The sequence below is a fragment of the Nothoprocta perdicaria genome, unplaced genomic scaffold, assembly GCF_003342845.1.
Source record: "Nothoprocta perdicaria isolate Ctin4 unplaced genomic scaffold, notPer1 scaffold_119, whole genome shotgun sequence".
In the NCBI taxonomy this organism is placed as follows: domain Eukaryota; kingdom Metazoa; phylum Chordata; class Aves; order Tinamiformes; family Tinamidae; genus Nothoprocta; species Nothoprocta perdicaria.
In genome coordinates, this window is record NW_020454305.1 from 852,924 (window position 1) to 880,530 (window position 27,607).

Below are 27,607 nucleotides of genomic sequence, written 5' to 3' on the forward strand. Positions count from 1 at the left end.
GGCATGGTTTTCCCCTGGGGATGTTCAAGGGCATCTTTCTCAGTTGCATCTCAGGTACTGGGCGGACTCATTCACCAGGTGCCAAATAGGTAAACAAAGTCTAGTCATTAGGTAGAGTGAATCCCTTCTTTGCCATCAAAAGGTTGTCTGAACTTTTTTTCCAGTGCGGTAGTTTGGATAATTAAAATGTGTATTTTTGTTAATTTACAGAGGAATCAGGTTATTTCCAGTATAACAGAATCACATATAAAGGTCGTTTGCGATGGTAAAATATAGGAATCAGTTCCTGCTCTATGTGTTATGTTTCTGCTAGTTGCATTCGGCAGAATCTTGAATGCATTAACGACTTTTTAAGACAAAAATGTTTTCTCACTGGAAACAATAATGATCCCATCAGGACAAATTACTGCCAGTTTAGCATTTTCAGTCCAGTGTAAAGCATTTTACCCACATGAACTTTAGAGTCTCATGACTGATCGTTAGAAAAAAACCTCCTTCTTTCTGTTCCTTTGGAAATAATTTCAATATTCCTACATAACCCACCACAATTTATGGCTTCAGTTTCACTCCTATCTGAGTTGTTTTAAAAGGGATGGGAATAAAAAGCCATTTATCTTCCCCATAATTCCTAAATCAATGGGCTTTATAAGGACACTAATTGGAATCTATTATTTATCTTTGAGTACACAGGCATTGCCTCCTACACAGTAGGTCACAAACTAGCGTTTTGAAAAGAGACAACATCAACCGAACTACCTTTTGCCTAGAAATTTGCTTTATGAAATAAGTTAATGTAAATTTTTAACTTCCAGAAGTTGTCATTTCTATTTTTATAAATCAATATTATGGTGAGCTTCTCATCTGCAACATAAAGCCTGAGATTGTATTGTTCTTAATAATACAATTTGTTTGCATTTTTCTGCATTTTTCAAACCATGAGTATTAGAGGGTTCTGAGCAGGTTTAATAACTGGAACTTCTGAGTCTGAACAGTGGATTAGATTTTAAGGTGACTGTGTCTCTCAAATATTTTTAAACAGTTATAATGTCCTTCAGGTGTTCTTTAGCAGAGTAAAGCACTGGTTATGTATCTTAAGAAGGAAACAGTGACACAACTGTTTTGAAGTATATGACCTAAACCTTCACACTGAGCTGGTTTAAATTATGGATCCTATTACAACTTAATGAATCATTCTTAGTTAACTATGAGTATTCAGAAAGGCATCCTTGCTTTGTATAATATCCAGGTTTCATTACTACACCACAAATTGTTGTATTCCTACCCAGAAAGAAAGGAACAGAAAGACACTGGAGCTTTATGCAAGCATTACATGAAAATTTAAACAGCATGAAAATACACAATTGTGGGTTGAATGTGGTAAGAAGGAAAAACAAGCTTGTGTTCCATATTATGATTTATGTTTTCTTCCTTGCTTTAGTGGCCTGGCTTTGGAGCTGTCGTGGTACTCTGGTAGTCAAAGGTTAAATACAATGGGCTTGGTCTCCATGTCTCACCCAATAGCAAACACAGTTATCGAGCAAGCTTCCCTGTGAAAGCATTGGGGAATCCCAGCCTGCAATTGAAATTGGGTTTGTGCCCTACTCATTTTACAATCCGCATTGTTTGCAAGCTGTACACAAAGAAATAGACTTATGCCAAATTTGAATCAACAGCTGGTAAAGATCAAGAGCAGCACATTTAAAAAAAAAAAAAAAAAAAGCTCTCCACAAAACTATGAAGTAGTATTTGTATTGTCTCCCATTAAATGTAGTAATGTATCCAAAGTCCATGGGTAATGAAGGAAACCCTATATTTAATCTGGGATTTCCCTGCAATTATACAAGATATTGGCAGCCAATTCCTGATATAGCTGCTGCCTGTTCATTCTATTATTAATATAAGGATGTAGTGTTGCTTTACTGATACTTATGCCATGAATCAGGATACTCTACTTGAATATTTTTTAAAAGTGATGCCAATCCTTTAAAAAACAAAATAAGAATCTATGTGACATAAAAGAAAAAGAATATAAAAATCTAGTTGTTTGCTAAAAAGTTTAGACATTGTAAATATATAAATATATATCAAAGATAAATATATATCAAAGTGTTAGGTTTTTCTTCAGAGAGAGAGAAATATTGTCACAAGAAAGGAAGATGATTCTCCACATTTTTTTGACTACACACAAAGATGTATCTAATGACTGCAGGAAACACATAAAAAGTGTCAAACAAATCCTCTGCTAAAATGTGCTGTGATGAAGTACAATCCAGAAAAGAGTCCCAAGAGTGAAAAACCTGGTTTTGTGTCCATGCTTGTCATTTTTCATTATCAAGTCCACTTATATCGCCGTTGTCATTATACCTCTCCAGTTTTCACACATACAAAATAGTGCTGACCTTCCTGTGGGGCTTTTCTTAATTATGTATTTTAATTAAGTGCTTACTATTATTAGTTATTATTAGTTATAGTGGATACTATAATTAAGTATTCCCCATAAGATATGGGAAGTTTAGCTCTCATGTTTCCTGCTGTATCTTATGCCATTGGTTAGTTGTCGTCCCTGAGAAATGAAACAGCCAAACACAGATACCACCACGGGCTCAGAAGTGTCTTCTCTGTTCATCATGGCTACAGCATCCAGCACAGCTTCTCTTAGGAGCAGTGGAAATGGAGAAAGCTGTGCAATTCAGGACTTGCAAAAAGGCAACAGTTCCTCTCCATTTTCACTTCCTCATGTCTCCCTTCTTCAAGAGCTCTGGGAAAAGGCTGCAAGGCACAGAAAGCAGGGAGGCACTATGAGCAGTCATGAAGGCTGCGGACACACATTAGACAAACACGTCTAGTTGCAATTGGACATGACAAGGTGCCCTGAAGGGCAGTTTTAGAAACTTCACCACCATCAGACAGCAGCGTATGTGTAATCAGTGCCTGTAGTAGGAGGTATAAACTAAAACAAGGGGGCCATGTCTGCAGGCTGAGCAGCAGCTGGGAGCAACTACCCTTTGTTATAGGCAGGGGATCACAACTCACAAATCCTTTTGAGTTCTGAACTTGGGAAAAGGAGATATCCTTCAGCTCCACGAGGCCAAGAGCCTGGTGGGGGATATCATGTTTCAGCAGCAGCTACGTTCTGCAGCTCCAGAGGGATTGCTGGCTCATTATGCTTTGCAGATGGAAAGCTGCTGGGTTTAAGATGACAGAGAGTGCCAATCTCTCTCTGTGCTGGAAGATCTTACAATGAGGTGAAGTACTACATGACCTGTCATTTTGGTGTCATACTCTTGAAACAAGTGGGATCTACTGTAATCTTGATTCTTTCTCTGCGGAGCTGTGCGCTTGTGTGGGGAAGCAGGGCCTGCTCCAGCAGCCTCCTGCCTGCTGGAGTGGGATCTGCCTGCAGACCTTCTGAGCTCAATTCTCTTCCTGTCTTAACAAGATAGAGCACAGCATATCTCTAGCTCTTTCCTGCTCTTAAGCACCTCTGTAATTTGGTCTAAACTATGCCCTCCAATCTAGGCAAGACAAGCTTATAACTATTAACTATAGAAGGAGTTAATAACCTTATTACTAGATTAGGCAGTGTGACCTCACTATAATTCTTGCAGTGAGGTCTAGAAGTTAGCTTAAACTTGCTGGGACTGGTGATGTGATCTCTGGTACTTTGTCATGTTTATTTACATACTCCCATTTTTTCCACTATTGCCAGAATGTGTGTGCATGTGTGTGAGATAAGCAGGGGTGGTTAAAATTGAGAAGGCCCAAAATGAGATTAAAAAATCCTGTTTTGTTTAGGGATACTTTTAGGTAATCTGTTGGCTTTTCTGGGGTGGGCCTCAGCAATGAAGTGTTAGGCCTCTCTGCCTAACTTAGGCAGAGGACTAAGTAGGTAGAGGTAGGACTTAAGAAATTAGTTTCCTGCTATCCTTGATTGAAAACCATTTGATTTGGGGAAACATAAATGTCCAAAAGTCTTGCTGTTGGTTCTGAGCTGTATAAAACAGGAACCAACATTATGTTCTATGATCTACAATGTCACCATCATTCTGATAAGAGATCCTTACCGTTTATACATCAATCTTGGACAGATACTTTCACAGTCATTTTCATACCTCCAGGAAAATATTCTTCCTTGTAAAACTCTTTCCTGATCTTGCTAACATTTTTGGCTTGTTTTTATTTAGAAGGCCAGGAAGTTGTTTTACTTCTTAAAAATGTAAATAAAACACAAGGAAAATATGCCCTAAGCAGCTATGTGTTGCCAAGGAAGCTCCAGACTGTTTCTTAACTATTTTGGCTAGGATTGATTCCACAACTGATAAATTAATGTATATTGGAATGTGATGCTGATACATCAGTCAGTCCTCACCCTGCCTCGGAGTTTTGGGAAGCATGAATAAATTGGAAAGTTATTGTAACTGATGATGCTGAGCATTGGAATAGATTGCCTGTGGAGTTTGTAGAGATGTAAGCACAGATATGACTCAGATAAAAATCATTCTTCCTAAGGCAGAAGTGTAAAGTAGATGGCACCTGGAGTCCTTTTCTAACTCTTATATTTCTCTTTTCTGTCTGATTTTCTCTTTTGTGGAATCTAAAGATGGCCTTTCAAGTGATATTTTGACTTTTTCCTCTGGACGGTCAGCAGTGTGTTTCACTGTGTATTCATATTCATTCTCTCAGCAGGCAAAATATGCAATTCACCCTGAAAAGTGTATAGTGCATGCAGTCTCATTGAGGAAGTGTCTGTACAAAAATGAAGAAACATTACGAGTTTTTTTGTTCCCTCAGAGTTTAAATTTTACTTTGCAAATGATCTATGGCTGTTTCTCTTGAGGAAAGATTTTCAGCCTGGTTGCTTTGAATATGTGTGGCAAATTTCAATTCATTTCTGGAAAACTGATTGTCTTGGAGTTGCCTCTACTTGCCTGCATATTTTCAGAAACTATGAATCATATAAACAACATTGTACAGCACTAAATGTGCATTCATTGTCTTTTCTTGGAAAAACATTGAGGAAATAGAATTTATTGCACTTAATACATTTCACTGTCTCCAGTTTTGTTTTTCCCTTTCATGTCTTCATATGCAAACTTCCTTGATCCTTTTCCTGCTTCCTTCTCTTCCTGACCTGTGTTCTTCCTTCGCTGACTATAATGACAGGTTTCTTCATTGCCTTTTAAACTGTGATATCTTTGTATTACATTTTTTCCAATGTGTAGTTTTTGTATTTTATCAATTCTCTTTTAGTATAATGCTTCATGCTTATTTTTGATCAGGCGTATGCTCTCCTTAAAATACTGGTTTTTGATATATGGTGTTTCTATGGGAATTTTAGAGATTTTTAGATTTTTAGAGTTTGGTCACATCTGTGTTTACATTCACTCTCTACTTGTAGCTGGAAAAAACCCCACTCTCTAGGAGAATGTGAAGGCTACCCCATTTTCATGGGAGCTATGAGCAATAGAAGCATCTGCTCCCGTGTTCCCCTCTATGTCTTTCAACAGTCTCAGTCCTGACATGTAGCTTCCAAAGTTCTGAAACTGTTGTAAGAAGTTATTTCCAAGTATGCCTTATTGTTCCAAATTTTAGTATGACTCTGTGAAGTGCTTCAGAAGGGTTAGGGAGAGAGATTTTTTTTTTTTTTAAAGAGTACCTGAGGAAGATTCATCTATTTTGTCTGTGCTCTTTCGCTAGGTATTACACAGAGCTTAAATGGAGATCATGAAAAACATTAGAGACTTGCCAGGGCAATGTGAGAAACATGCATGCTCAGCATGGTGCTACCTCATATAAGCCAAGTGAAAAAGATAAATGTGATGTTAGTCTGTACTCCACTGTCTAGAATATAGGCACCTAATTAAGAATGTCTGAAGTCCTCCCTTCAGATTAGATATTGAGCCACTCTCCCAATTTCTGATTTTTTTCTTGATGTGTGCTTAGAAAAAAAATATAGATGGCCTTTGAAGTGAGAAATAGATGTTCCTTCTGAATGTACAAATTGCTCCGCTTTATAAATTTCATGGCCTCTCACCTGTCCTATTTTCAGATGAGCCTTTCAGACTTATTTCAAAATTGCTCTTTAATTACCTATTACTGCTTTGACAGGAAATAGGAGAAGCTTTCTCATTTATGGGACAGCATAGCAAATCCACAACTTGTGTAAGGTAAAACTGCTTAAGGTTGAGGAATATTTTGTAAATGTTAGAGAAGGAAAACAGAGTAAGGGTGTGTTACAGCTGTCACAGTCCAGCTGTTCAAGTTCCTGCCTCTGAGGATAGGAACGTCTTCAATCTGACTGTCCTAATGTTTCATGTTGAAAGGGGAACAAGGCTTTAACTATGATAGCTTTATCTCTGTTGCTACTAGATCTACTGTAGCCATCCACTACTCTGGAGCACTTGGAAGTCTCACAAGTGCATCTATGCATCAATGGCATACTTTGCATTAGGTGTGAGATATTATTCCAGTTGAGTTCTTGTCATGAGAAACAAGCTTCTAGGTAGCTTTCAGATCAGAAAGGTGCCTAATAAACTTAGACACCTCTAGGATTAGGTGGCACTTGAAGATCATGTGTTGTGGATCAAGTATTATGGATCATGGCGGTGATATTACTATCGTTTGCTTAAGTCATGTTTCATGTATCTAAATCTGGCCCACAAAGCTGACAATCTCATGCTGCAAATGACTCCAAACTTTGGCTTCGTTTCACTACCAATAGTAATGCCAAACGCAGAGAAAATGTTGTACTTGGAAATGAAGTTGGTGACAAGTTTCTCAAAGGCAGTGCTGAAGATGGCATAGACAAAAAGGTTTTTTCTCCAGCTGGATCTAATTCAATGGTCGTTTGTACTACTGAACATGATTTCACTGATTTTAAGGTGTTTGGAGTTAAAATCATAGTCTTCTGCAGTCTGTGAATGTAATCAGAATGGTATTTTTTGTTTATAAAGATAAGTGTGTTCTGCTTTTGGGACTGAGTGTGAATGTAAACAAAATCAGCAGTTTTCTAGATCAAAATGGAGATGATCCTGCTGCATGTGCCAGAACACTGGAAAGCCAAGTTGCTTCTGCTGCTGCTGCTGAGGAATAGCGTAGAGATGTGTAAGAAGACAGCAACTGAAACAGCAAGAAGCTTTGGACATTTCACAAGCAGTAGTCACTGCCTACAGCGGCGTGATCAGCAAATCTAGCTCTGGGGGGTCTCCTAGGATTTTCACCTCAATTCTTGCTTTCTCCCCACTTCCTTTTCTTTGGAGTACTGGTTCCAAGCCCCTCTGAGGTTGCAAGATCCAGTGCTGCTGAGGGATCTTGACTGAAGTTTTCTTGTAGACTCTTCAATGCTACAAAGCACATTATGCCATCCTAACCATGAAGCATCCACGATTGTGTGGAGAGGTGGCACCTCTCCTTGAGTTTTCAAGAACTGGCTGAAGTCATGTCTGATTTGACCTAGTTTGGGTGACAGGTGACAGTACTGCTTCTGACAGGACGCTTGGCTTGGAGACAATTTTTTTTTTTTTTTTGGTTTCTTGATTTTGATTCTGTTCTATCATTTCTTTGATTCTATTCCAGTATCCTCTGTATGAGATCTCCAGTCATTCACTGCAATGCTGTTTAGGCTATTGCAGTGCTAGAGTATCCATGTCTCGTTGTTAGATGGAAAGTGCTGATTTGGTAGTTTAGTTGCCTTTCAAGTAACTGAGTGGCTTGAAATTTTTTGACACTCTATCTATGGGATGGTGCTGATTTATACCAGCTGAGGGTATGGCATTCTAAATGCATTTTAATTTTGCTTTGTCTATTGTATACAATTCTGTTTTGTTAACAACTTGTATTAATATTTTAGGAAACATGACATCAAAATGATTGACAACTTATGTTGTTGTTTTTGTTTCAAAAAGAAAAAAAAAGAAAAAAAAAGCATACAGTTGCTCTGAGCAAATTCTGCCTCTAGTCCTGGAACTGAAGCACACAATAGAATGGACAGATTTTATTTCAAACTGTCATAACTCCCTTTAGTCTAATAAATTTAATAGCAAGTGGTTTCTATGCAGGCCAGGCCTTTTTATTTGTATCACAGTATTATTTTTACACACAGTTCGCATGGGAATGTTCTTCCTAGTTGTGAGACCTTAAAGCAATATTTTGTCTAGATGTTTACTTATAGGATGAATGCATGTCATTGCAAAGAATTCCCAGAAATACAATTACTATGCTGCCAACTCTTTCACTTGTTTTGCCCTGTACAAAACAGCCAGCCAAACAGCCACAGTAACATTTAGAGGAAGTTATTTGCCAAATACAATCCTTAAAATATGGGAGCAGCCATATTTACACCACTCAACATGGTGTAAAAGGAAGCATCTTGAACAATTTGCCCTTGAGAACAGCAATCTGTATCGCACCTGAACAGCAGCAGATAAACAGAAGAAAAAAAAATCTTAGGAATCTGAGTGTCTTATGTCAATCACATATTCCTGCATTACTGAAATACTGTTAGATTGTAATAGAAATGTTTTCTGTCAGTTTTGAGGTATAGCAAGCTGTGCCAGGTACTAGATGTAGTGCTGGGTCCACACAGGCACAACATTTATTCTTATTTCACACCTGCAAATGGAACATTTGCATATATCTGTTAAATGGCAAATGGTTTGGGACACAGAAATTAGTAAGACGCTCTGCTTCAGAGCCCCGTGAAACCTTATTAAGGATTATCCAATAATCTTCAGTAAATCCACTATTCTTTTCCCATTTGGTTCATTTCAGTTTACTGCTTTATTGTGAACATGTCAATATAGTGCAACACAGGCAGACACCAACTTGTTGTATTGGACACATGCCAGTTCTTTCCCAAAGCCTCTGTAACCTCATGAGCACAGTCCTGGACCTGAACTTAATATCCCCACTTCTCAGCAGTGTTTGCTCTCTCAGGTTCAGCACTGCACCAGTGTGATCAGGTGGCTTTTGTTCTGCTTGAAGCACATGAAGAGAAACTAAATTCCATCTTGGAGATGGATTCTGTGTAGTTATGAATCAGACTTCTTGTTTTTAGCATTCTGAAAAAAAAAAAAAAAACAAACCCCGCAACATCCTTGGCTGTCTTGTAGAAGCAATAGTCCAAAATAAAGCTTTGCTGTAGAGTTAGGTGCCGATGCTGTTCTGCATGGATATCAGCCCAGCTGTGATAACGGTCCTTCCACGAGCACTTAGCTGATTCCATTATTCACTGTTCAAATGTGGCTGATTACCGCATTGTCAGTGAAAGCTGAGGAACAACCTTGTTGTGTGCCAAAAATAAATAAGAATCATCAGTTTTACCTTGGCAATGAAAGTAATTACACACAACGCCAAAACAAATACAGAGGCTCTTTTTGAAAACAGGTCTTTTGGGACACTCTATCAGTAGTACTAGCTGGAAATGCTTAACTGTTCTAAATTTTCATATTATGTGTGTTAATCATTATAACTCCTTTGGAAACATGGCCACAATTTTATTTAATTGCCAAATGTTTTCTGGAGGCCTGCTGTTTTGCCTTTTCACAGATTCACAGATCTATTTCATCTATTTGTAATCTGTTTTGCGCTTTCCTGTGTAAATACTTAACCTTGGTCTAGTTAAGGATCTTTTTTGGTGGGACAAGAATTATGTCTGTGCTTTCTCTTACTGCAAATGATTCAGTTTCTGTATACTTGAAAGGCAGGGGTGACATTTATACCTTAAAATAGAACAGAATGAGGAAAGTTCTGAGGGGTTCTAGTCTTCACTAGCACCGAGGATATGCAAAGTACCAAGTCATTATCTCCTTGGCTTATGAAAATAGCTCTGGGAGAAGGTGAAGTATGCTCAATTATGTCCTGTTGTGAAGTTTTCCTTAACTGGTTTCTGGGTCTGAATGTCTCTGTGAAGAGAATTATGATCATTCGTTGAAAATCTGAGGAGCTTATGACACAGACCTTAATTCCTTCTCTTTCCATCCAAAGTTGGAAATTGCATGCATCCGTAACACTTCATTTGATTGTGCCTGTCCACTCCTCAAAGATCTTTTTCATTGTGGAGATGGCTGAGACTGCTAGCTCTTTCACTAGAGGCCGTGTGAAATCATTTAGTCTGTCGCTCATCATCTAAAGGCTATACATGGGAATACATGAGCAGAGGGAGAAAATAAGGGCAGATACATATTGCTTTCATGGAAAAGGAAGTAGTAATTCACTAAATAGTGTGCTCTGTATTGTAGGATGACTGCAAAATGTGATGTAGCTCACAAGAGAGACAAAAAATATTATCACTTTACACAGCACCAAATAAACCCTAGTGAGAAACTGTCTTCAGAATTGTGCACGAGTCTAGTCACACCATTAGGAAAGATGTGTTAAATAGAAGAGTTGTTGTGAGGGATGGTGATAAAAAGGAGAGCCTGTTTTATGAGGGGAGTATAAAAAAACTTAGCATGAGAGAATGCATCTGCAGATAAATGGAGAGTAAATTTAAGGATGGAGAGCATCTATTTAAGTGAAAAGACAATTCACACAAACACAAGCGAATATAAACTAACCATCATTGGGTTTACCTTTGAAATTAAAATTTTTCTTTCTGCAAGAGAACTGGCCTTCTGGAAGGGCCCTGGTACAGACTGATTATAAAATGCAGTTTGACCAGTTTTTGAAGGGACTAGATGGTGTGATAGTTCACTAGATGGTGTGATGGTTCATGAGTAAGCACCCAGTGGTCTAGAGGATCCATTCTAATTCTGTATTCCATGTAGAAGAGGATAAATTTATGGAGACTGTTCTCTGTCATCTGGAAATCAGAAAGAACACACTTAGACCCATTATCTTTACCAGCCCTTGGCTACAGTTTGAGAATTGGTTATTGTAAGGCCACTCAACATGAAAACATCTAATTCCTTGTGTTATAAGATTAAGTACAGTCCCATACTTGCTCTTAATGGTGGTCAAAGAGTAGAAATTGCTGGAAAAGAGCAAATTTTTGATGATCACTCTGACAGCCTGGCCTACAGTAGGAACTTAGGTAACAGCTCCCCTACAAAGAAACTCTCAAAATCAGAAGAAACTGTTGGCTTTTCAGGTAACTAAATGAAAGCTTGTTTCTGAAAGCCTGGCCTCAGATTAAGATCAAAACACATTTTAAGGCATTTTCAAGAACATTGCTGCTCTTTATGGAATTGCAGAAGAATTGCCACCAACTCTGTATGAAGCAGGTATAACAGAGCTAACAGGTAGATTGTGAAAACAAGTTTGCCTCAAACCCTTTCCCTTCATGACAGTCTGTTCAATGCAGGATTTCCATAATTCTGTTTTCCCACACTGCATGGAGATTTAACAGGAAATGGGAAATAGCTCTAATATTTGTTTTTTTTCTTCATCAGTTTTACTTCAAGAAAATTCCTCCCCGCCAAAATCTGTCTTTCTCTCACTTTCTTTTCTGTAGTCTTTAAATGAAGTGATGTGATATTACAGTTGACTTAGTTTGCAGAGAAGTTGCTGTGCTAGCTAAAATGTTGGCACCACACCTTCTATTCACAAGGCTGCACGTTGGTGGTGTCTCTTCAGATAACCTCTAGCTACAGTTGAGTAATACCGCAAATGGGGAAAACCCTAGAGAAATAGGAAAATCCCTAACTATTTGTGCATTGTGTAAGTATATTTTGCTTAGGCTCTTTGCCAAAGCAGATATGAATCTAAGATGCTCTCTGTATCAAAGTGTACTATCATGTTCAAGATCTTATTTCTGCATAAAAGGCACCCAAAGCATTTGTGAAAGGGGAAGAAAATTTCCATTCTGGTTTTAGTGTGTTGTGTTTTTCTGTTACATTCATCACAGAAAATTCCTGAAAACAAAAGATATAGAAAGTGGGAGAGGAACTTGTTTAATTTATTTGAGTTCTTCTTTGAAACAAATGGTCTCTTATGACTATTTTCAAAATGATTCTAAAAGGAAATGAAAAGCCCATGGTATTGTACAATAAAAAGAAATTTCTTATTAAAAGAAGGAATTGGTCTGTGACCAAATGCTTGCTGTTACTGGCAAACCTTCCAAACTCCTCCTCACGCGGAACAAACCTACATGCCCAATGACCACAAAGCATTCCCCTGCCAGAACAAAAAACACTGCTGAATACGTTTCCGTTTCTCATGGAGAAGGTAAGAAAATAAATACAAAGCATTACTGGAAAGTGCTTAGATAGCAGGAGTTCTCAGAGCAATAGTGCGATACAAGAACTATTTTGGATAGAATAAAGGATGTAGGAACATTTCTGCATCATCCTGTAGCTCCACCAAAGTTGGTAGTTGGCTTGCAAGGTAGAGGGACCCATCTCCTCTTTCTCATTTCAGGTTTGAAACTAAAAATAATTTACATAAGATTTGCATTTTTCAGGAAATCTCCTATCTTGGAAATCTGAACTAATGCTGTTATGCAAATGAAAGACCGGATCGAAGTTTTATGAGTTTTATGTTGTTAATTTCAAAACACTGTGGATTTTTTCTAATATGTTGTACCATGTTTACAACGAGAAAGAAGGGTTAGACAGAAAGCAGCCGATAACCAACCAATTTAGAGACTGAATTCTGAGAAATTTTGACTTGCAGCAGGGAATTCTGTAGAGACACTTGACCAAAATATTTTCTATAGTTTGGCAATAAAATTAGAAGGTAGAAATAGGGAAGTAACTTCTTAAAATATCAACCTCATGAGGGATTAATTCCTTCCAATGAATTGTGATTCAGCAATGAATTGATCCAACAATTAGATTTTCCTACCAAGAAAGCTAGCTCACAGATAACTCACCCCATTTTTTGCAGGGATTTTGTATGTTTATCTATTACATTTCCTAAGGCCATCTTGAACCTCAAGTGAGTAAAACTGAATGCAAATTGTCCTTCTGCATGCTCTTGCAGGGTTACAGTTAGAAATTATTCAAAATCAGGATGGTGAAACAGCAGTTAAAATTCCACTGAAGTTTTATATGAGCTGGCATGTTACTTTTTTGTTGTTGTTTAATTTTGTATTGAACTATTTAGAAAACTATAGTCTTCTTTCTGTTCATGAATCTGCATTGGGAGTATAAATCACGAAACTACCATTGAAGCTCTTTTTGCAGAAAACAATCACACATGTACAAATATTTCTACTGAGCACATTGTAGCAGAAACAAGGTTGTATCAGTTATATTTTCCAGCCTCCAGTGGGATCTGTGGAATTTTTGAAGCTATTTACCTAGAAGAATCCCAGTTTGGGAACAGTTACATAAATAAATTTGATTTCCTTCATATTTTCTTTTTTAGACATAGATGTGATATTGAATAGAATTCTTAGCAGTGTAACAAGTAACTTTTGTGTTTTTCAGTCAATGAAAATATGTGACTATATAATATGTAATAACTCATCTAATAATCAGAAATATTCTAGATGTCTTCCATTAAAAAATCGAGAGGTTTCTTTGCCCAGTTATCTTGACATTGAACTATAAACACTTCACTGTAAACTTCTAACCAAACAATAAATTAGCTATCAGTCCGTATGAAATGGCAAAACCTGATAAAAGGCAGACGGTAGTTGATGGAATTGTCATATTTGTCATAACTGCTATACTTTCTATACTGCTATAGAAAATAGAAACTTTATGGGTAATGTTGATCTTGTGTCACTGTACTTAGTAGCCCTTTATAAATGGTCATGGTGAGCAATTTCATTGTATTAGGTTTTTCTTTTTATTATTTTGAAAGTTATTTCTTTTGTGGATTGTGCAAACGTTTACTTGTCTAAGATGTTTTCAGATTTGTGTATAATAATTAAACAATTTTTATTTTTGTTATGTCATAGCAGCTTTTATAATGTATTTCACTTCTCTTTGCAGGGGATTCATTGTAAAAGCAAACCTTCCAGTGAGTATATATCATTCACATTATTAATACATTTGCTAAATGATTGTGTACTTTTGTTTTGCAATTTTCCTTACTATAAATGATCACTGTGAGAATTTCCTTAATCATTTCACTCATTTTTTTTTTTTTTTACAAGCATTATTATTAGCTACAGGAATGATATAGCTGTTAACTTATCTGAAGCCTTCAACAATCGCATCACCAGTGCACGCAGTTACTTGATAAGGAAGGATTAAGCAGCTGCCAAGGCAAACGCTGCTCAGATAGTTCCCCTGGGATGACAGATGTGGTTACAGGCCCAGCTCCTTTTCTCCAGAGCGCCTTTCCTGGAACCACGTGTTAGTCCACAGAAAAGATGAAGCTGTGCTGCTGGGTTGCAAGTGGGTGAAATCCTGGTGTTATAGCGTGAGTCACTGAGCTATTGGTTATGAGTTAAACTCCAAGCTGGTAATTACACAAATACAGATCTAGATAGTGGAAACTATTGCCATAGGTCCCACCAGGTGGTGATTCATCCCACGCATCTTAAGACAGGGTGAATTTCCCTCTGGGAGGGATAGAAGGGGTGCTCCCTCTTCATTGACTGCAAAAGTGATGCATATAGGCCTAAACTGGTGTGCAACTCAAAGCTGGATATAAGCTTTGCTCACTGAGGCACTGGTAAACTCAAGATCCCTCTCTTGCAATATGATGTACATGAAGCAGAGCTGACTTTAGGTTTTCAGTGCTACCTGACCACAATTTATCAACTATCTTTAATAGAAATAACATCTCGGATGACTCAACCTTATAGCGGTGATGTAAAAACATTTTTTTAGTTTTTAATCCTAAATCACTTGTGCAACAGTGGGTGTATGCTCATTTCCATATTTCCCTTTCTATAGTCATGTTTTTTTTATGTAAAATTACCTCAAAAGACCTTAGCTGTATAACCCAGCACCTCTGCAGTCATCATTATTTGCAGCTGTGACAAAAAGATGACTATATTTCCTAGAATTTACAGCTGTCAATTCAGTAGTGTTTGGCAATGTAGCTTTGTCCCTGTCTCCTCCCTCTAGTTCTGCACAACAATTAGTAGGACATAAGGGCTACATAGTATTTTTTAAAATTCACAGGTTAAAAAAAAAAAAATCCTACAGCCTCAGAAAGAACATTTGGCAGATTATAACACTGTTGCATTTGTTGTCATTCAGAGTTCAAAACACTTTCTGAAGGTTTCACAACTAGCAAATACTTTTGACTTTACTGTGCATTGAAGTGTATTTTAAAAGTGACACTGTCAACATGAAACCTAACCAGTTTCAATATTAGTGCATTTTAGAGAGGCGAATTTTGGCATTTATTAACAGAAATGTATACGGTTATCTTAGGAGAGTATCTAGTTTATGAAGTTGTTGAATTATTCTAATGCACAGATGCAGAAAACAGTGTGGTAACACATATGCAAAAGGGCTTTTAACTGCTACTTTATACTCATGGAATGATGCCCAAGCAAAGCAATTTTAACCTGCTGCAGATTCATTCACAGACTGAGCACTGTCAGGAGTCTAAGATGTTGAGATTCTTACAATTCTTTTAGGGAAGAAATACCATAAAAACAAACAAAAAAACAGAGTTTCTTTTGGGAGTTGGCCTGGGCCTGTTATTAATGGGCTTTCTTTGCATGTTTTTTGTTGTTCTCTAATTTCATCTTCTTGCCTGAGGTTCCAAATTATTCATCTAATCATTTCCATTGCGTATTCATTGCTCAGCTCTGGCTTCTATTATCTAATTTTATTCAAGGTGTGTTTTGCTGTCATGACAGTTCTGGGTTGATTGCTGCATCATCAGATAAAAAATAATCCTCTGTGGTTGAGCTGATGGCAAAAGTACAAGGAAAGTGTCTACAGGCTGAATAATAAGCCTTGATTTCTTTATGCCAGGGCTTATATGTGTCCATAATTAAGGAATCTTTTATTACAGCAACAATCCCTCTCTCATGTAGGGCTAATTACAAGTATAATTTATAAACATAAAAACTAGGCAAGATTTACTCAGCAGATGATTTGTGTAGCAAGATGTACTTCTGTGTCTTTTGGGGTGAGAAAAGGAAAGAGGCGTGTGTTCCAGAGGGAACTGTGAAAGGGGAAGGGGGATTAAGAGATGATAAGGTAAATTTTTACTGGAAAATTAGTCAGAAAATGAGTCTCATTTTGTGATTACAAAAATGACTGTGATTTATAGAAGGGAAATTATTTTCTGTTCCCTCTTCCTTGTATTATGCATTTATTGTGATCCAAAACCTTGGTGCCTGATACACCTATGCCTTGGTACTTGATACAATCCACTTAAATTATTAATAATATATTTTGCAGTCTTTTGCATGTCTCAAAATGTATCATAGAATTCATTATAAAAAAATGAAGTGAAAGAGTCATTTCATTTTATCCGGTATATTCCTTATGTGTTTTCAGGTCAATGGTAGAAACCTTAATCAAGGAAACAGAGTCCCTATTTAGGGAAACATAGTAATGCCTAAAACTGTGCTTATGTATCTACCTGATCCTGAGCCAATGTAAGTAATGAACCTAGGTTTGACTTCAGATTCTCCTGAGATAGTCCTAAACCTGCTACATCTAATAATAGCAAATCTTAGGCAGTAATTACAAGGTTGGGTAAAATAACATGGTCAAATTTGCTCAAATCTTGTGTACTGTAACTTTTAATAATGCATATATATAGTCTTCTCAGAATCATTTATGCACAGATACAAGAATGGGCAAAATTAGGCTTGGGGAAAGAAATTTATACCACAAAGTTTATACCAAAAAAAAACCAAAAAAAAACAAAAAACCAAAACCCTCCAAAACCACAAAGCGATAACAAAAACAAACAAAAATTACAAGAAATTTATACAACAAAAGATTTAAAGAAAAACAATTACTCCTGGTACTATTCATTTTCATATGTAAACAACATAGGTCATTTGCAGTAGTTGTGAACAACTATGTGTTGTATGATGTAGTCAAGAAAGTAGTATTTTTGACCAAAGAGATGGAGTTAAAACTGATCATCACTTAACATGTTACTAGTAATAATTATTAGGTAGTTTTGGAATAAAATAATCTCCCGGTTACTGTGGGTGGATTGGTTGGGTGTTGTAGAAGAGCTCTCCATTCTGAGATACCTTTAGAATTATTACAGAGTGCACCCTCAGCAATTTTGTGGACAATACCAAGCTAGGTGGAGCGGCCAGCTCTCCAGAGGGCTGTGCTGCCATCCAGAGGGACCTGGACAGGCTGGAGAGTTGGGCAGGGAGGAAACTCATGAGGTTCAACAAGGACAAGTGCAGGGTCCTGCACCTGGGGAGGAATAACCCCAGGCACCAGTACAGATTGAGGGTTGACCTGCTGCAGAGCAGCTCCATGGAGAAGAATCTGGAAGTCCTAGTTGGCAACAAGTTAACCATGGTCAGCAGTGTGCCAGTGGCCAAGAAGGCCAATGGGATCTTGGCTGCATCCGGAGGAGCGTTGCCAGCAGGTCAAGGGAGGGGATCCTGCCCCTCTCCTCAGTTCTGGGGAGGCCGCACCTGGGGTATTGGGGGCAGTTCTGGGCTCCCCAAGTACAACAGGGATGTGGAGCTTCTAGAGAGGGTCCAGCAGAGAGCAACAAAGATGGTTAAGGGACTGGAACATCTCTTGTATGAGGAAAGACTAAGCAAGCTGGGCCTGTTTAGCCTGGTGAAGAGAAGGCTGAGAGGGGATCTGATCATTGTGTACAAATACTTGAATGGAGAATGTAGGAAGGAAGGGACCAAACTCTTCTCAGTGGTGGTCTGTGACAGAACAACACATAATAGGTACAAGTTGAAACACAGAAAGTTCCATCTCCGTATGAGGAAGAAATTCTTCACTGTGAGGCTGCCAGAGCCCTGGCACACGCTGCCCAGGGATGTTGTGGAGTCTCCTTCTCTGGAGATCTTCCAAACCCACCTGAATGCCACTCTGTGCCCTGTGCTCTAGATGTCCCTACTGGAGCAGGGAGGTTGGACTAGATGATCTCTAGAGGTCACTTCCAACCTTAATGATTCTGTGATTATTGCACAATCTAGTCCTGGAGGATGGCCAGGAGGATGACATCTTCACTTTCGCCTGTTGAGCGTGGTACTTTTTAAAAAACAACCTCAACTCTTTGGAAACATATTTACAAATTCTTTAGGGCACTTTTCCATGTGGTTGGAGGAGTAAATGAGGATATATGTCTGCCATTCCTCCTCTACCTCGTACCTTTCCTCCATGAGAATTGTGGATGTGTCTTCCATGCAAGTCAATGGACATCCGTGCTTGACAAGAATCCATAGTTTTCTGCTGATCTGGTAGTGTTATTTTCTTGTATTTTATGGCAAACACAATGCAGGAACATGACATTGCTGTTTTCATTAGCATATGAACTTCCCATAATAGCTGAACACCTTCTAGCTCCTATGAGTACATAGAGCAATAAGACTAATGCTGCTAAGTCCTAAAGTTAGAAATGTATTTCAAGGAAATTGCCATGCTTTTATTGCAGCTAGGATGAGATGTCCCCTGTTGTAACAAAAGGCAATTGCCAGGATACTTATTCCAACAGCCTCTCAAACTGCAAAGTTTCATTCACGACTATTACATATTTGAAGTATAATGCCCAATAATTGCCTTAGAGATTAAATCTGCTCCACCAACATTAATTCAGCACTGCATAACTGATTTCTGTGCATGGAAGTCTGAGAAGTAAAAAGAGATGTAATAGGGCAAATTTAGGGGTCATAGGACTGTTTCTTCATTGTTCTGCAGAAAACTGCTGTGCACATCATGGCCTGGGGTTTTAGTCATGACTAAATTGTCATTGGAAATAAGATGAAGGATAGTAGATGTATTCTGTGACTACCAATTACAACTTGAAGAAGGCCTAGATGATGCTTACTTTGTTCTCATCATCCTGGTCTAAAGGAGATGGAAATCCCATAGGTGTGAAGAATTTTTCCATGACTAGGAATGCAATGGTGCCCCCTTGTGTGAAAATGACATTTTAACAGCAGCTGAGACCTCCAGCCAATGTTCTCTAGAATTAAAATGCTACCTATGAGAGTACAGAAAAGATATAGGTAATTGTTTTAAGAAAAGCTTAAATATCATGCTAGCCCAGCCATGATCTGGTGGATCTAATTACCTAAAAGCACAGTTAGTCTAGCTGGGTGCTCCTAGTCATAATTTTTGCAGAAGGAAGTGGGTCCTTCTGCAAACGAGGAAATTATCAAAGCAGATCTATGATGTAACAGTCACTCACTGAAGGGCTAATGGAGCCAACCACGTGTTCGCTCTGGTCATGTGAAAGTCTTAGGTTAAGTGCTGGCTCTACTAAAGTCTATACTGACTCTCCTACTGTTTTCAGTGGAGTTGAGGCTTCCCCAGTGGGGCTTCTGACAGCCCCAGGAAGACAGCAGTCCTTCAGAGAGACGCTGTGCAAAGTAACGTTTCTCTATCTGTGTGTTCTGCGTTTGCAGGTGGTATTTTTAACAGTTTCTGCCACGATGCTCCTGCATCTTTATCCTCTGTGGTGATGAAAAGCATGAAGATCTCAACAGTGATGAAATGTGCCCAAGGAACGCCGTGCTCTCTTCATTTAAGTATTAAAGGAACGCTAAGTCTGGATGGTATGAGGCAGATTTATTACTGAATCCTTTTTTTTTTTTTTTTGACATTTTTGTTTGTAGCTGTTCAGCCAAATCTTGTTCCTTGTTGCTCTGTTTATGTTCAAGAGGTTTTCATGTATCAGTAAGATTACATATGGAACCATTTATCTAAAATCCATGGTAAAACCCTGATCTTACTCAAGGTAATGGGAACTGACATAATGAATTCAGTACAGCAGAAGTTTTACAGCCAATATTTTAAACTTAACTTTTCCTCTACTAATTACCCAGGTACCCTGATGCCTTTTTCTTTCTTGCTGTCTTCTTACATGCGCTAAAATATCATTTGCCCTGATTGATTAACTCAGATTGGTATGAGTGACCCATAGATCCTATGCCTCAGGAGAAGTGTCTGAAGTTTTAACTCTGCATCAAAATAAAATGAAAGCAGCTTTTTTGGCATATCCTACTTTTAATAACAGTGCCATTCATGTTCTTAGTGTGTTACCATGTAGGTATTTCCTGGTGTGCTTCACTCTGAGTTAATGGGCTCAGTCATTTGCATAAGAGTTTGTAAAGTTAAATCTTTTAGAGGGAAATTTATTAAATCCTTCCTTCTACCTTTATGTGTGTATATATGTAATTTCCTGTTTTACTTATTTCCTTTAATACATGTCCCTTTCACTTAAAAGGCAAACTTAGGACATGGTACATTTTGTTTTAATTTAGTTTCTGTTTTTGCTAAAGATGCTCAAATTAAACTTTTAAAATCTATTCTGAATTCATTTCAGAAAATATTCGTGGGCTGGAAATATGTTCTCTTTCACTGGACACACAGCAATCTCAGTGCACAAATGTGAGGTTTGCTAGGAAAAAAAGCAAGATGCTTAATGGAAAGAAGGTAGATTATGTTTTGCTATTTTTATCATTTAAATGTGTATGAGCCTATGGAGAAAAGAAGTATATTTCATTTTGCATCTCTGTTTCTTTATTCCCTTATTAACTTTTTGGAAACCTGCAATGAAATGGTAGCCTTTTGGAAAACTGCAATAATGTTTCAGCAGCATCACATCAAAGCCAGTAATGATAAAATGACCTTTTATAACCTATAACTTTGGTTCTCCACCATTTTCCACTAATCTATTTGCAAGAGGACCTGCCTCTGCAAAGACTGATGTTCAAATCAAAGTTATTCACTTCCTTTGTTCTCTCTACCAAATTGTGGGGAAGCTTTTGTACCTCCAGTTGCTACAGAGAGCAGTCACAAGATCTTCTAAGTGCATGTGTATCATTTAAGTCTAGATACAAAAAAAAATTGAGTTATTAATCATATCATATCATATCATATCATATCTATAGAAATTACACATCTGGAAGTGAGTTAAAGACCTAAATATTTATGCATATCAGTCCAGTACCAGTTCATGGTAATAATCATGGAGTGCAATCTTGTGCTAAACTGAACCCAGAGCGTTATTACAATTTGCAACTGGAAAAAAAAAGAGCCATGCTTTGACCTACTCTTTAAAAAGAAATGATCATTTGTTTTCAATTACTGATGGATAATATTATAAAATCCATTAAATCCATTACTCTTTTGCTTTATAAATGTTATACTGGCCACATGTGCAAAACTTCAATTTCAGTTTCCATTCTGTATTGCTCCATAATTAAAAGTCCCCATGTGCAATGCAGGGCTGGCAGTGAAAAATTTGGTATCTTTAAGACTAAGGTAAGTTTTATAGGCATGACCCAAAAATAAGTTTATGGACATTTTCTTAGTTTTAATTCAGTGAGTGGAATGGTGACATAAGATGCCTTTACTCTCTAAATATCTTGTGCTAAATAGGAGCATATTCAGTGTGAAAAGTTACATGGATTGTAACAATACTTTTGTCAGTGAGGGAAGGACCTGCTATAAATGGACCTCAACTTTTGCCTTAGAAATTACCTTTACTCTCATAAACTGTAACTAGAATGAATAAATTTGCCAAAATGTTTTAACACTTTTCTTTTCCCTCTTCTGTAAGTGTCTATGCTTGTAAAATGCCTATACACTGTGACTTTCTTTTTAGTATCAAAGGCCATTTCTTTTTGAAATTCATTGAGCATTGGATACCTGTATCTCTATGATTTTAGGATTATTTGGTAGTTTGTAGATATTTGGCCTTCTGTGAGTGAAGAAGAATAGTAACCTCCAGGACTAGAAGTGCTGTCACTCTAGGAAAACCTTTTATTAAATAGTATCTGCTTCTTTTACCTTCTTTATGTTGTAATAAATCTAATTGAATAATGGCTATTGCTTGCTTAATTCTGATAACCAGTAGTCTTCCTGTGCTCTAGAAGTCACTCACAAACTTAATTTTATGTATGTTTTGAACAGGTACATGTTCAATTCAACTGCTTTGAAGTCAGTGTAGCACAGCACATCTATGTGACCATGCAAACAGTACCAAATTACTGTGAAGTAAAGCTGAGTCAGGAATACTACGTTGAAGGTAGGAAAACATCTTTAAAGTGATGTTTCAAATAAAAGCTAAGAAAGAAATGAAAGTCACATCTTCTCCTAGGATGCATCGATTTGAATGATGCTGAATCATTCAAGCCTGGACCTAACAGCTGAAAATCTACTGTATTCTACATTTTAATGTTTTATTTTGTGCATAAAATAACGAAGCTTGCTTTTGAAACTATAATCAACCTGTACTGTACATTGGTCCTAATTTGTGTTCCAGTGAGTGGCGAGTGCTTTGGCTTTGCCTGTGGCCCAGTCCTGTGCGCTCTCTGTGCCTCTGCTGTCTTTCAGTGGCTTCAGATGGCTTCAGAAATGACTGAAGCATTTTCCTTTTGAGAAAAGCTTAATAAGAAAGTATAAAGAAATTTCTTTCCACTTCGAGTTAGCTTGCTGTTCTGCTATCTGTTTTATGTAACTGGATAGCATTGGTCTGTGTTGTTAAAGCGTCTACTATATGTATAAAAAAATAGATTCTGCACTGTTACACTATCAAGATAATAGCAAAGCTGCTGCAAGTAAGTCATAGCACAAAAAGTGAAATGGGACCCTTTGTCCAGTCCAGTGCTTGTGCTTGTCCCAGCGGCTTGGCCTATGAGTGGGCTGCAAGCAATAAATTAAGTCGTTGTTGTTGTTATTATTATTGGTCCTGGGTAAAGAAGTGTAGTCATAGTCTAGATTTTTGACATATTTAAACCGCTGATAGGATTTTACAGTAAAAACACTGAACTGGTCAGATAGGATCCTTAATCCGAGTTATGACACAATCAGTGTTTGTGGAAAGGGAAAAAATTAGATGGATAGTTTGGCAGTCTTAACTGCACTGCTATATAAATAAAGCATTTCTGAAGAAAATTCTGGTTTCTGTTTTGCAGATTGCAGGAATAACGATGTGGGAAAATATATTCCAGCCTGTTTGGGTGAGCTGATATATATGCATTGAAGCTGTGAAATATTTCTGCTGGCTTATACAATGACATCTTTTCATAACTGAATATCAGAAAAAATGATGATATAACAGTTTTTCTAATTATCATGTAGTTGTAGGCTATGTCCTGGGGGAAACCCACCCCCCACCACAAATATTGTATTTGTCTAACATAGTTGCTTGTATTTACAAAGAAATAAAATTGCAACTTGAGAGTAATCAGCTTGTGTATCAGGATTAATGCTTCAAGTATCTGTTCATGTATCTGTACATGAATTACTAAGGATTTCAAATACTGAAGCTGTTTCAATCCATACATGTCCTGACACTTCAGTATTGACTATTCTAATTTCAAAATGAATAATATTTAAATTTATATTCATGAAAGTCATTATATATCATAAAGCAAGATTACACTCTGGAAGATCTAGATATTAAAAATGATTAATTCAAACATCCTAGATATGAATCTATAGAGGTCGAATTTCATGTCCGTCAAGTTATGAAATACATTGTGAAGATTAAACAAATAGTAAAATAAGAAATATAGAGAGTAATAAACAGAGGTAGTAATTTCATATTTGATTTTTCTCTTCTCAGGTGGAAAGTTAGATTATAATGTAGACTGGGCCAAGAAAGTCATATCAGTGAATGTATCCAACTTGCTCCGAGATCAAGACTATTATGTTCGCTTATGTCACAAATGGTTTACCTGTGAAGATGTGGGGGCATTTGCTGTGGTGAGTTAAAGCTGGAAGTATTGCTGTGTTGAATTGAGTGGGGGACTTGTAAATTGAAATGGTCATTAAGATTATAGCTACAGGAATGGACCTTCGGTATCTTTATTTACCTGTATTAAAAGTTATTTACTGTCCTGGACTCATGATAATCTTTTTCATTTCAGATAAAAGGGAAAGAATCTTTAAAATCAGTTTCTCTGAAGTATTCTCAGTTACTCCCTTGTCTTTGCATTGAGGTAATATAGTCTGATTTTGACATATATTGTGTTTCCAGTTAAAGATATTTTATTCAAGATTTGTGTCCTGAGAAAGGAAGAAAAATCTATACAGAAAGGCTCTGGACATAAGTTTCTGACAAAGTTGTTCTCACTTTATAATTCAAAACATTTTTTTTTTGAAAGATAGATTAAAACATGGAGATAAAAGCAGAAAGGAATACAATTCATACTATTTTATCAAAAGTATTGTGTAAGTCTAATTTGGCTGATAGATTAAAAAAAATATAGATGTAAAATCAAGGAAGAGCTATCAGATTTAATCAGACTGAATTTCAGCAGAGGATTTGGTATTGTATCATATGGGAAACTAGCAGAAACTAGCAGTTGAATTAAGGAAGCTGGGGATTAGGACAAGGTTTGTAGGGTAGATAAATACCTACCTGGAGGGCTAATTCAACAACTTCTGTTGCATGGGGCAGTGTTGATAGGAAAGTTATTTAAGGACCAAACTTAGAACAGTCCTTATATAATCCTTTTATTGGTGACATTCCCAAAAGAAGTGGGAATATGCTAATGAATTTTGCTGATAATACAGTTGAGAAGCATGTCAGCATATGTATGTCAGTTGAGAACTAACATGGAAAAGGATCAGGATAACTGGAAGAGTCTGAAGATCTTTGTAGGTAAAATAGCTAGAGGAGGAGGAAATGATAGTAGTGTCAGATGTAAGTTCATACTTGCTGTAAAATGCAAGAATGAATGAAGGTGGATAAACTTCAGGGTACCTAAAACAATTTTTCTAAAAACATGCGAAGTTAAATTTTGGAATATTTTTCAGAAAAATAAAAGAAATAAAAATTAAAAAAACCAATTTAAAATGAGCTTGATGAGATGCAAAGATTATCTAATCTAATTTATCAAGGAATTTTGCAGTGGGATTCAGCTTGCTGATATGTGTAGATATACAGTTGTAAACACTTATATTTGAATTAAATGTTCCAAGCTAGATATTCCAAAATCTTACAGTTAGTAACTAGTTAATCTAATGATCAAGCAGCTATGCAATAGTTGAGTTGCTCAACTAATCAAATGTTAATGCCCATTTTGAGATGAGCTGAACAGCACTTTGGACTCCACAGGCTGCATTAACTAGATCTTCACATGGCTAGAGCACCTTAGTCAGGTTCAGATGTGTAGACGCCTAACATGAAATATCTTAGAGATGAACCAGGAGTTCTCTTGCAAATCTACATTTTTCTTCTACTCCATTCTGCAAGGTGGGAGGTCACTGAAATGATATTATTCCACTCAGTATATATACAATAAATTCAACAATGTGATTAGTGCTGGGCAAATAAATGGGAATTGTATTTGGCAGCTGTGAGTAACAGAAACATTTGCATGTGAATCTGAATAATTAGGGCATGGTGACTAGACATGCACAGGTATTTGTGGAACTGGGTTTAAGTGTTAGTCATTATATTTTAAAGACACATCGTTTACCATAAGAAAGATGAGGTTTATTAAATAGGTCATAGGTATTCCATCATCCTTGGATTACTTCTGATACCCTGATTTCTGATTATTAGAAATGATTATTTCTCATTATTATGAGAGTATAAAAAATGAACAAAAATATTAAACTGGCAGATTTTCTGAACAAACTTACACAAAATATGACTCAATATATGCTAGAAAGGATTGCCTGGTCCTTCAAATCCAGTCCCCTAAATAATGAGCAATGCCATAAATGACTAGTGCAAAACAACTTCCTAAAAACACTCCTTAAAGCTTTATTATGAACATAGCACATACATAAACATATTTGGTGAAAAGGTTCTTTGTCTCATTCTGTCTTGACATGATAAAGATTGGTGTATCTGAGAATCTTTAGCTAATGATGACTTCTTATGTTGTAGGGTTGGTTGGCAATTCCAGATGCAAGGAGGACACAGCTTTGTCCCTTTGAAAATGGTGAGTGTTGTGTGATTACTCTCTGAGTAGTTCCTAGCAGTTCCAGTAGTATATTGCAATTGGAATTGCAACTAAGTTGAAAATCATATACAACAAAATGTTATGGAAACTGTTTTTTTTTTTTGATTATAGTGTGGATAGATGAAATATCTTCCAGGTTACATTGTTCACAAAGTTTATGATAATATAAGCATTAATTAATTATCTTGTAATTTCCCATATTTTCTTAAATCAGAAGGAAGAAAAGCCACTGAGGTCAGTCTTGGAATGATGATGTAAGAGGAGAACTTTAGGAGAGATTTGAAAGAGGAACATAGCAGTCAGCTTGGAAGAGGGAACTGGGAGCTGAGAACACAGTTAACTGCATGAACCCAGCTATTTAGAATATAAAGCACAGTAGAGTTCCAACTTTCAAGACAAATTGTTTTATTTTTAAGTTTTCTGTATTTCTGAGCTGACAGCTCTGTGTACAGGAATATCTAAAGCCGACAAGTTCTTTCCTGCCACATTTCTCACTCATGTAAAAAAATCTGGGATGATAGAGTTAGTTATGTAGCAGCAATCAATTAACAGTTGTGTATCAGAAAGAACATCCTCTCATGTGTTAATTTAAATATGGGGAAGAAAAAAAAAGGAAAGAAGAGAAAGAAGAGTACTGGTTACTAAACAGTGCAATTTAATGAAAATGAGGATAAACAAAGAACATGAAGTAGAAGAGAAAAAAATCTTCAAACAAGCATCTTTATTATAAATAGATAACTGATTTCCATAAAGGAAAGAGACAGAAGCAAAGTCATTTAATAGGTCAGTGAGCAGACCTGGAGAGGGCTTGGAGACAAATCTTAGTTATGGTGCTAGCTATGCTCTGTTAGCATTCTACTTATAGCTACACTATTAAAGACTCCTGCACATTCAAAATGTATCTGTGAAAACTCTGCTACAGTCCCTGGGAACCAGGACTTTTCTGATTATAATAAATCTTGTCTTAGCATTAGCTTTACAGTACCTATCCATTTGTTACAAACAGTAGTTATAAAAAAAAAGATATTTCCACTTCATAGGAATATTCAGTATTTTGATATATATTCATTGGGACAGAAAGTTAAGATAGTACAAAGTTCTGCAGATTTAGGAGGTCTGGAAGATTTCTAATAGAAAATATCAAAAGGTTTTGCTTTAGAACATTTTGAAAAGGAAGCCATAAAAAGCTATAAAAGTTGAATTTGTTGTTATGCTTGATGAGATTTTGATGAGGGCTGAATTTTGCTACCTTATATTTCAACTCTTTGATGTAGGCTGCATTCCTTCACTTTGTTACATTTTCAAGAGTCATAGGCACTGTTTGTTCACACATCTTGAAAATCCAAATGGCCAATTTTTCAAGATTTTCCTCCAAAAGTATTTGCAGGACATGAAGGTCCTTGGTGAGGGGTACACCTGCACTGTGTTCCCTCTGTAGCTGTTGGGCAGATAATACACCTCCATGGACACTTCAGCCTCCTTGAGACTTTGGTGCCGTTCCCTAGTGGTGCCTGATGGCCATCGCAGAACTCTTCAGTACTTCAGCAAAATGCCAACACTTTAGTAGGATGAACTGGTGGAAATGACAAGGAATGAAAAGCAGTGCTTTGGGTTTTAAGCACTTATATAAATAGCAAATTTACGAATGAGTTTGAT

General features: G+C 37.0%; 1 protein-coding gene across 1 annotated transcript in view; it reads left to right on the forward strand.

Moving 5' to 3' along the window:
* Positions 1-27,607, forward strand: part of IL17REL (interleukin 17 receptor E like) — a 54,073-nt gene that overhangs the window by 1,419 nt on the left and 25,047 nt on the right. Inside the window, exons 2-9 of the mRNA XM_026053833.1 lie at positions 13,881-13,908; positions 19,430-19,579; positions 20,350-20,459; positions 21,942-22,056; positions 22,946-22,990; positions 23,599-23,738; positions 23,903-23,974; positions 25,876-25,930. Of these exons, the coding sequence (XP_025909618.1) occupies positions 13,881-13,908; positions 19,430-19,579; positions 20,350-20,459; positions 21,942-22,056; positions 22,946-22,990; positions 23,599-23,738; positions 23,903-23,974; positions 25,876-25,930 (715 nt within the window). The remainder of the gene's footprint in view (positions 1-13,880; positions 13,909-19,429; positions 19,580-20,349; positions 20,460-21,941; positions 22,057-22,945; positions 22,991-23,598; positions 23,739-23,902; positions 23,975-25,875; positions 25,931-27,607) is intronic.